General features: G+C 42.8%; 1 protein-coding gene and 1 long non-coding RNA gene across 3 annotated transcripts in view; one reads left to right on the forward strand and one right to left on the reverse strand.

Moving 5' to 3' along the window:
• mlpha (melanophilin a) overlaps positions 1-8,599 on the reverse strand; it is a 9,998-nt gene extending 1,399 nt beyond the window's left edge. The window contains exons 1-12 of one of the 2 annotated variants that reach the window (XM_019860719.1): positions 8,076-8,599; positions 7,483-7,607; positions 5,766-5,987; positions 5,579-5,691; positions 4,498-4,542; positions 3,964-4,022; positions 3,793-3,882; positions 3,403-3,505; positions 3,127-3,317; positions 2,217-2,297; positions 1,414-1,635; positions 457-627 (exon numbers count right to left, since the gene is read on the reverse strand). In XM_019860719.1, the coding sequence (XP_019716278.1) occupies positions 457-627; positions 1,414-1,635; positions 2,217-2,297; positions 3,127-3,317; positions 3,403-3,505; positions 3,793-3,882; positions 3,964-4,022; positions 4,498-4,542; positions 5,579-5,691; positions 5,766-5,987; positions 7,483-7,592 (1,407 nt within the window). In that variant the 5' untranslated portion in view covers positions 7,593-7,607; positions 8,076-8,599. The remainder of the gene's footprint in view (positions 1-456; positions 628-1,413; positions 1,636-2,216; positions 2,298-3,126; positions 3,318-3,402; positions 3,506-3,792; positions 3,883-3,963; positions 4,023-4,497; positions 4,543-5,578; positions 5,692-5,765; positions 5,988-7,482; positions 7,608-8,075) is intronic. The other variant, XM_019860720.1, reaches the window with a different exon arrangement.
• An 809-nt stretch (positions 8,600-9,408) lies between these two features.
• LOC109510465 (uncharacterized) lies at positions 9,409-9,997 on the forward strand. Its single transcript, XR_002167118.1, has 2 exons — positions 9,409-9,931; positions 9,963-9,997. It is a non-coding gene; the product is annotated as an uncharacterized LOC109510465 (long non-coding RNA).
• Positions 9,998-10,413: the final 416 nt, after the last annotated feature.

Consider the following 10,413-nt stretch of genomic DNA (forward strand, 5'->3'; position numbering starts at 1 on the left):
CGCCCACACTAACCCCCAGGGACGATTTAGACTGTTCAAACAGCCTGCCATGCATGTTTTTGGAATGTGGGAGGAAACCGGAGTACCCGGAGAAAACCCACGCAGACCCGGGGAGAACATGCAAACTCCACACAGGGAGTGCGGGGATTGAACTCATGGACCACCGGGCCGCCTATTATTATTATTCTAATTATTATTATTATTATTATTATTATTATTATTATTATTATTATCATTATTATTATTATTAAATTCCTCATCACATGTATTTTTTCTTGCGGGCCTTTCCCCATTTAATGGACGGATCATTGCATTGCCGGAATCGAGGACACGAATGCCCAGGCGGAGGGCCGTCGTACGACTAAAAACAAAGAAACTTAGCCGGACCTTCACAAAGAAGAGAGGTTCAGAAGGAGGGGTAGAGGCAAGAAGGCGTACGGTTTGCTGGAGGCTTACATTTTCCTCAAGTTGCCTGAACGCCTCATCGGCTTGTTTAGCATCAGTCCCTAACATGGGGCTTCTGTCGACCGGCTCTGACAGGCCGAACTCAACCATCGCATTTTCTGTGGCATTAATGGTTCTCAGGGCCTCAGTGGTGAGGTCACAGAGGGCGGCGGCGGTCGATCTCTGAAAGTCATGTAGAGGGACAGATGTTAGCGGGACAGCAGCGAACCTGCACAGCGCTACCAGTCTGAACGCACCACTGAGCCTCCTCTCCTTTTGATCTGGTCAGGATGCCTGTGGCAAACTGCAACCATCTCAGTGTCAGGTCTAAATTCAAAGCAGCTTTGGGTCGAGTAGTTGAAGCTCCACAACTCATGTTGCCACTTTCTCATGAAACGAATCCCATGACCAACGCTTAGAAGTTCCTTAAATTGAGAGCTTCACCTTCCGGTTTAGGGACTGCTTCATCACAACATCTGCTGTATTAACTCTCGTCAACAAAAGCCCCAGAAATATGAATTGATTTATAAGGAGGGATTTCTGTTTTTTGTATTTTTGCATTTAAAAAAAAAAAAAAAAAGAAAAAGTTTTTTCATAGATGTATTTGCACGACCAGTCTATGAAACATATTGCGAGTTGGTTCTGCCTGGTAGTCAAGTATCCAAAAGCCATTTAAGTTATTGACAATGTGTACGGTATATTTCTGTTGACTGATCACGGACAATCATTTCTTGACGTAATGAACATCAAGGTCAAAAGCAAACAGAAGGTGTACTTTGACAGACTCTGAAAATACTGCGTTCGGTGATAAAGGCACTTGGATACTGTTATGGGGTCAAGCAAAAGCAGAAATGAAAATGAGTTGACACACAGAAAGCTCGATGTTGTCCTAATTTCAATGATTCAATCTCTTTCTCTCGATTTTAAATCCCGCCCCGCCCTGCTACTGAAGCAGCACCGTCATCTTACCTTCTGTGCTTCACTTGGCATGTCGTCGCTGGATGAGCTCAGGTTCTTCATCGACTCCAGAGTGGCCGCTGCCCTGCCACCACCGATGCTTTTTCCTCCCAAAGAGGCCTTCTTGTCCGCCTCGTCGTCCGATGACATGCGCTTGTTGCCGAGGTTCCCGGCCAACTCGCTCAACTTCTTCATCAGCTTCTCTTCCTCGTTCTGTCCTGATGACCCGGACGCCTGCCAAACACCTTAAATAAATGTCACGCCCACATTCGAATGAAAATAGCATTAAAAAAAAAAAAAAAACTTCTGGAGAAGTACAAGGAGTGGCAAAGATGTATGCGAGACATGGTGAGAGGAGTTTCAAGGTGTTGGAGATGCATCAGGGATTAGGTCTGAGCCCCTTCGAGCTCGCAATGATGATAGACAGATTGACAGATGAGCTCAAGTCAGTTGCAAGGAGTAGGTGGGGCGACAAAAGTGCAGGAGTTCTTTGAAGTGCTATGAATCTAAAATTTGGAGCAATGGGGATGAGAGTTGACGAAGAGAGTTACAGGTAGGACATGACAGGAGGAGCAGAGTAAAAAGCATCAGCCAAAGTGAAAGAAAAATCTTGATCGGACGGAAGATTGAGATGGCAGTGGAGGGACAGCGGATATGTCGGCAGAAGGATGCCGGAAAAAAAAGAGGCGAGGGGAAGACTAATAAGGAGAAATGGATTTGAAAAAGCTGGAGATTGCGTGGAAGATGAAGAGGATGTCAATCAAAGTAACTGGCACGGAGGGGCAACGACTTTGAAGAAAGATTTCCTGCGTCACCTTGTCGGCAGGCGACATCTTTTCCTCCAAACGATTCAGCAGACCCTCGATGGCCGACATGCGTTTGTTCAACTCGTTAATCTGCGGAGTCCAAACAAACGCAGAAAAATTTGCAATCCAGTTGCATCATGGTAAACACAAGGATTTGGAAACAGGTACGCTTCTTTCGGTGCTATGAATGAAATATCAAATATTTCTCCCATTGTAGCGCAAAGCCTTGTTTCCCGATTAATACACCAAGAGACTGATCTCAATGGCAACTCAGCGGGCAAACATGTCTGTTCGATATCAACTCATGATACTTCTGGCCCTTATTTTCAAAAATGGCGCCGGCAGAAATGCTGTACAGGCGGAAGTCTTGATGTGCCTGTTTGTGGCATGGTCACAACGGGTGACGATGACAAACCACAAACTTCAGGTTAGGACATGTCAACACTACCATGGGAGCCATGCCGCCCGCTAACATATTTAAGTCGCCAGGGGTTATCACCAGCTCATTCTGTTTTTGATGAGCGTACCCGCTCACGTTGTCTATTGCCACACTGGCCAAGAGCAGTGACAATGTTCAGGTCACGCATGGAATCGCCACGTCCTTCTCCGCACAGAGATGTCTCCATGCAAGACGTGAGTGCGCCACATTTAAAGGGAATGAGAGGAGAATCGGCCGTGTCCATGCCCACAACGGCGCAAACCAAGCTTTTTAACAATATGATGGTTCGGTCACGTCTGCGGAATTAACAACCTTGGATCTAAAATGCCTCCGCATTTTATGCCCTACACTGTGCTAGTTTGTACCAGACATTTTTTTTTCAATATTAATCAAGAATCATTAGAAACCGGAATTGAATTGAATTTTCCAAATTCATTTTAGGCCCAACCCAAGTGAGCAGCAACATGGTGAGTGTCTTACTGGAGGGTTTTGACCAAGGTTCTCCTGAGATGAGGCCCGGCTGTTGCGGCGGCGGTGGTGGGGTGGCTGGTACATGGGTGGAAAACGCTGACACTCTTCTTCATCAGATGTGTCGATATACTGCTGACGAGCCATGGAGCTGATCTTGGACAAAGATCGAGTCCGAACCATTCGATTCTCACCGTAATCGTCTGGAGCAGAGAAGAAACGCCATCATGAGTTCAAACAAGTACACGCTTACATTCTGCAAGTGTGCTGATGGGAGTTTGTTTTCACCACTTCTCATTGCAAAACGATCCAAACTTCTTCGGCGATTCATTCGCTGTTGGTTCATGTCGAATTCCCCGTCATTCCTGTAGGCTCGATCCTCCTGAATTTGCTGACGCGTGACACAGAAACGTGCATTTCTTGTGTGAATTATAGTTGAGACAAAATCTAACTCTGGCTGTCACAAAAGTGATTCCTAAATATTATTACAAAACACGAAAATAGCTCTTGAGATGTGTGTGTGTGTGTGTGTGTGTGTGTGTGTGTGTGTGTGTGTGTGTGTGTGTGTGTGTGTGTGTGTGTGTGTGGGTGTGGTTTGCCGGTGTGTGTGTGTGTGTGTGTGTGTGTGTGTGTGTGTGTGTGGCTTTGTCCTGGGTGCTGAACATTTGTGTGTGTTACCTGCACGGACGAACGGCGTGAATGGGGGAAATAGTCCTCCGAGTCAAAGTCGAATGGATGAACTGACAACAGGCGTTTATTTTTACGCATCTAAAAGACAATTTGTGTCAGAAAAAAAAACATAACATTTTATTGTGGGGGGGGGGCGGATATTTTCCTGTTTCGTTTTACCGATTTGTATCGTTGCGCCTCAATTTCTCCTTGATCATCGTCATTTGGGTTGTAGTGGTCTGCAACACAAAATGATTGATATCTAAAGTTGAGGCTGCGTCAGAATTAAATATTTCAACCAATTTGCTGCCTTTTTTTCCAGAATAACACTGCGGAAACACCTCCGGTCTTCATATGAAAGGTTGCATCTCACTGAGCGGCGAATGCTTGCAAATGTTTCTGAGCGTAGCAATTTTTTTTTTTTTTTTTTTTTGGTCGGGGTTCGTTAAAGGTTACAAAGGCATTCTCAAGTCAAACAATTGTACTTGTCGCAAACCATTTTTCTTGTCGCCAGCAAATTTTGATGTTAAAAATGATTTTGTGACCAAAAAAAAAAAACCCCAAAAATCTGTCACTTCCCTGTCATTCAACATATAAGTCCCGCCTGTTAAAAATATAATAAATATTTGGTTGCCCCTTCTATTAATGTACTAATATTAACTCACATACTGCTCATACTGAAAAGAGGCAACGGTAAGTATTTTAAGGACTCACTGCTGCGGACATCCGGCATGCTCTGAGTGTCGTCATCCCGTCCACCTGTCACATAAAAAGTACTTGATTAGCTGTTAGCATATGGTGCTCGTGGTCGTTCGCACTCACATTTAGACATTCATTTGAATATATTGTGCTCTATTTTGAAATTGGAAAATAATAATTTCAATATACACAGTCAGCTTGATGATTTGATGGTCATTTTTTGGGAGAACACATGAGAGACTGACAGCCAATTCAATGACCCAGATTGCAACATTTGCTTAGAAAGTCCAAAGTGTTGTACAGTATAGTGGTGCCTTGAGATACGAGCTGTCTTTCAGGCAATTTTTGGGGAGCTTTGCCTCTCAAGCAAACTTGAGATAAGAGCAAAGAATGCTCGGTAGCAGCGACTCAACTGATCTCACAACAAGCAGCAGTCTGGCTAATACAACTAACAGTTCTTCAAAAAGGACTCTTCCAAGATGTTTACTGCCACTCCAAGTTAAAGTTTACGGTCAAACTAAACATCAAACCAAGACAATAACACGTCGCGTTTTTGAAGCAACAATATACCTTTAGCCTCTAAGTCAGCTCGTACAATGCTCCTGGCACTGCAAACAAGTAACGAAAAACACCACAGCCATGCTAACGAATAGCATGTAGCATCTATTGGGCAGTGTGATCAACTGATATTTGAACACAAAGGTTGAAGCAGAGCACACAGACTTATGATAATACTCACAGGCATGTATTCTTTATCATCTGTGAAGAACAACGATGACTCCATGTACTGTATCTCCATATGTTTGCATTTTACTGCTCTGAGGTGGCCAAGGACCAGAAGGGTCAGCACCATGTCCATTGAAGACAGGCAAAAATGATGTCCATAACTAATTTGCAATATTCTTTGTCATGATAAAATATTTTCCATCAAAGAAAATACAAAGTTTTTGGATGGTTGACTGCAATGGATGAATGGTATGTTTTGAGATCCAAATGTTTTGAGCATGGTCACGGAACAAATTAAACTCGTGAGTCAAGGCACCGCCGCATCTTCAAATAATAAAAACCGTTTCAGACTTCCCTGCTTCGTGCTCACCGTCTCCATTCAGTCTCTTGTACAGTGACCTCATCACCTTGGCACTGCCGAATCGCTTGAAACGGTTCCGGATGTTGTCATGGTACCACCCCACGGTGCCAATCTTAAGAACCCTGCAGGAGCGAAAACGCCGTTTGAGCGTGGTCGAACTGAGCTGGACAGGAAAAGCTCGCACACGGGGGCTCACCTGGTCATGCGACAGTTGTCGCACACCCAACCGTGCTCCTTCTTGTTATAGCGGCTGCATGACTTGCAGGTGAACATGCGGCAATCCAGGCACTGGCGCTTGCTGTTCACCAGGAACTTAAAGGGTTGCAGGCAGCGGATACACAATGACTCGGCCAAGTTGTTCTGCGCGCCGAGCAGCTCACGTTTGGTGTCCTCCTTCTGGATGGAGTCCTTCAGTTTGCTGTGAAGCAGCAGATGATTAGTTCACTGCAGCGGCGTGCGAATGGGAGGTGGAACGACGGTGCGAACATCTGTCTGGGCAGGGGGAAACCAACGCACTCCTCAAGCCCGGTGATCAAAATTATATCAATGGGCAGGAAAATATATTTTTCCCAGAGTGCTAGAGTGATCAATTAACCTCCGGTTCATGTTTTTGGAATATGGGAGAAAACTGGAGTGCCTGGAGAAAAACCTGCGCACGCACGAGAAAAACGTGCAAAATCCTCGCAGGAAAGCGAGACCCGGAATCGAACCCTGCACCCCTGTACCCCTGCACCGCGAGGCCAACATGCTAAGCAGTCATCCACTGTGAGGCCCGTAATGTTTACAAAACTGACATTTTTATCATGATTGTTGTTGTTCTAAAACAAACACACTGAACATGATAATATAAACAGAATACAAATGAATATTAAAGGTAAACCAAATTACAGTTTTTTTCAATTAATATTCTCAGACATCAAATAAATATCAGTATAATAATGTAACAATCGCCCATATAGTAAATCATGGGTGTCAAACTCAAGGACCAGGGGCCATATCTGGCCCGCCACCGCATTTTATGTGGCCCGCAAAAGCAAATGAAACGTCAACTTCTATGATGCTTGCTAAAATCTGTACCAAAATTTCACATTCTCATATGTAATAAATGAGAGAGCTATTGTAAGCATTTTTTTTAGCTACCAAACCCCTCATTCCAGTTGTTTAATAGTTGAATTGACCATTATTCTTGATATAGTTTCAGTGGATAACGGCCTTCCAAACGAAACAGTAACTGCAATGTCGCCAGCGACAAAAATAAGTTTGACACCCACGCAGTACATCAATCATGAAAATCGAATTGGGCATGGGATAATCTGATTGTGCCTCTGAAACTCCAATTCAGTTTGTGATGAGAGAAATTGTGAATGCGGTTATGAAATTGTAGATGTTATCATCAGAATTAGCATTATCTCATGTGGGTTCACCTACTTTCTCCTCTATGGAAATGTGACGAGACAATTGAATGATCCTCCAAATTCCGTGTGTGTGTGTGTGTGTGTGTGTGTGTGTGTGTGTGTGTGTGTGTGTGTGTGTGTGTGTGTGTGTGTGTGTGTGTTTGCATGCCCTGGGGTCTGATGGGATTTTGAGTCTGCTGTGGAGACAAGAGTGTCTTTGTGGCATGTCCGTGTGACTGTCATGATGTACTGCGGCTTTCACGCTCACATTCCTTGATTGTTTGTATGAAAACGTGTTGCATGACTTCAGTCAAAAACCTTCAACCAGGCGCCGTAAAACTCAAAATTCATACAATGGCACATTTTTGGGTTGTTTTTTTTTTCCATTTGTGATACAACCCAATTTGGTTGCATCTGCACTCTACAATGACAAAAATGGATTTCTCTTCCGTTCTCACAAGTACATGATTCACAAACAGGTATGTACATATTTCCAACCGTATCAATAATTAGACCCACCCAAGTCGGTCTTCCTCGTTTTTCCGCAGGTTGAAGTCACGCTGAATCACTTCCCAGACGTGTTTCGCTTCTTCGTCGGTCAAGCGAGACAAATCTAGTTTACGCTCCATGGTGAGGTCACTTCTCTGAAGGAGTAAGAAACAAGTCCACTGTAGTCTTTTTTTTTTTTTTAACTCAAACATTACTTTGCAGAAGCAATACATTTTTCATCAACTATATTGTTTTTGAAACAATCCTTGGTAAAACCCTGAAATCTTGACATGCTGGAGAAATTCTAGGTCGGGTGCTGGCGATAACAAAAGATCGAATGAAACACGTAAAAAGAACTTTGAAACGCATTTTAATTGTTCTAAATAGAAATCTCTCCAAAACACGAAATGGGTTGAATGAAATAAGATAAGATAAGATAAGATAAGCCTTTATTTGTCCCGCAATGGGGAAAATACCAGTTAAATACATGAAAAAAACTTCCAAATTAAAGGGCTGACGAGATCAAAAGTAATTTGACCAACAAAGTGCCAAAGAGGCAATGATTTAAAGTTGAAATTCCTGCATTTTGATCAAGAAAATAGGGAAGGGAAGAGGAAACTCACCTCGGTGCAGCTGCTGCTGAATCATCCAGCGCTTAACTGAGAAGGTCAGCTGATCACATGTTCACATCCTCCTGACATCATCGGGATCACGCTCACAATAAATACTTTATTTGCTGAGCGAGGACACTGAGAAGTCCAGGTATCCAATAGGCTCCGTTAAGAAATGTACTGGCTAAAACAGTATTGTATTGTATAATGCCTTTAGCTCGGAACACCAACCCGGTTTCATTGGAATCGTTCTCGTAGTTTTAGGTAGCTCCCCCGAAACCCTTCATCAGTTGAGTAAATGTGTTAGCAAAGATATGAGTACACCTTCTTTTGGTAGCATAAAAATCCGAGCCACACTAGCTCGATAGCTCTTAGCTAGCTATTAGCTGTTATAGAAAGCTAGCAACAGTAGAACAACGTTTACAGCGTTTTCACCGTTTTAACGTTCACATTTCCAAGTCCCGATTTCATTCATTTTCCATCTGCCGATTTTGCTTACAAGGAACACCTTTCGAACGTAAACTTGATGAAAACTACCAAGATCTTCCCACAAAATGGTGAAAAGGTGTTCGTAACAACGAACGGCGGGAAGCTAACGATCGCCGCAACCTTGATTTGAACAAAGCGTTGGCTTCGTCGGCGGCACGAGCAGTTGCCTAAAGCGGCTGACTGAAAGTTTTCAGAGATTAAGTGGGAACGCTACAGTTCGTTGTTTCATGTCTTGTAAAATTATTTTTCTTCATGGATTCATATTTGTAGTTGACATGTTGATACAACTATAAATGTTATACTGTATTAGACGTCGTTAGTTGGCGGCCATTTTATTGGAAAGGCTTACAACGAACTACCGTTATAACGTACAGATTCGTCATGTCCCTCGGGGTACGTTGTCACGAGGTTCGACTGTCCTGTAATCGGCAGTAAAAATAAATTAGTACTTTTGCACCATTTAAAAGACTGCATTTGTACTTTTACCAAAGTAAACTCATCAAATCAGTATTTCTACTTTTCCCAGTGTCTGTCCACCAGAGGCTTTTTTTTTAAACAAGTATCTGCACTTTTATTTATATTAAGGGCAGAATGTTTGCCACATTTGTGTATTGATGACTTCTGATCCAAGCAATATTTGTTATAAAGCTACTTTGAAACACACATGGCTGATTGTGACAACCGTGCCTTGCCCCATGGCTGCCTGCTGTTCCTAGCAGCTCTTTCATGCCCCATGTGATGCATTTATCGGGGATGACGCCATGATATTTGGCTGGCCACTGGCAAGCAACACCAGCAGCATTGGGGAGGGACATGAATGGCAAAATGTTTTGTTTTTTTCTTATCGAAAGAGTGGAAGCATCGATAACACTGTAATTCACCCTCTTTCCCGCTAGGTGACACAAATACGCATGCGTCCTTGTGCCAATAACATGATGGAGTGAATGAAAAAAAACTGCAGATGCCTGTTTGGATACATTGTCAACATGTGCAATAACCAGGTATTTAAACTTTTTTTTTGTTTCAAATCATATTTTTCTAAGCGCATAATCCAAGTAGAGTGATCAATTATTTACATCTCGCACATTTATTTTGTTGACAGTAGTTACAAGGAAAATGACAACGTTACATAAACATTCAAGCACAGGTGTCAAACTCGAGGCCTGCGAAAGCTCGCCACAATTTTTCAAAACTAGCTGTAAAATGAACACCAATTGCAGGGGCAATTATGAAACATGATCGAGCAATTATTCCCACACGCTGAACATGTTAGGTCAGGGACGAGAAGTAGCCACACGCCAGGTCCGCAAACAAACACAGTGCAGCTCAGTTTCTGACTCGCGGACGACATCATGGCTCGCCATATGTTTTTTTGTTTTGTTTTTTTAAGTAGCACAGTGCAAATTCAAGTTCCAGCTGCATTTAAACAACCTAATAAGCCAGCATAAGAATTTCGACTGTTCAAAGTGTTACTGTACTTTTCGGCGTCATTTCCCGAAATGAAGACCAATTATTATTGTTGCTCGTTCCGAAAAGGAAAAGATTCAGGCTGTTGATGTTTTCCTTTTAAATGTCATGAAATCTGTTGGGTTACGCAATAAATTAGCTGTTTGTTTTTGCTTTTTCTTCCCTTGACCATATCAAATGACCTTAAAACCAAGGTACAGACCAAATCGTGATTTTTGGTGTGCTCTCAGTTACGCTAGTGATAGTATGTTATGAATCTATGCCCTCATCACCATGAGACGTGTCTTGAAGTGCTTGTTTTTTTTTTCCGTGTTCAACATTAATGAAATCTGGACCATATGAAAACCCTGCTTGCATCAGTGAGGTTTTATAAAAATGAAAAGAAAAAAAAAAA

The sequence above is a fragment of the Hippocampus comes genome, unplaced genomic scaffold, assembly GCF_001891065.2.
Source record: "Hippocampus comes isolate QL1 unplaced genomic scaffold, H_comes_QL1_v1.1 scaffold56, whole genome shotgun sequence".
Taxonomy (NCBI): Eukaryota; Metazoa; Chordata; class Actinopteri; order Syngnathiformes; family Syngnathidae; genus Hippocampus; species Hippocampus comes.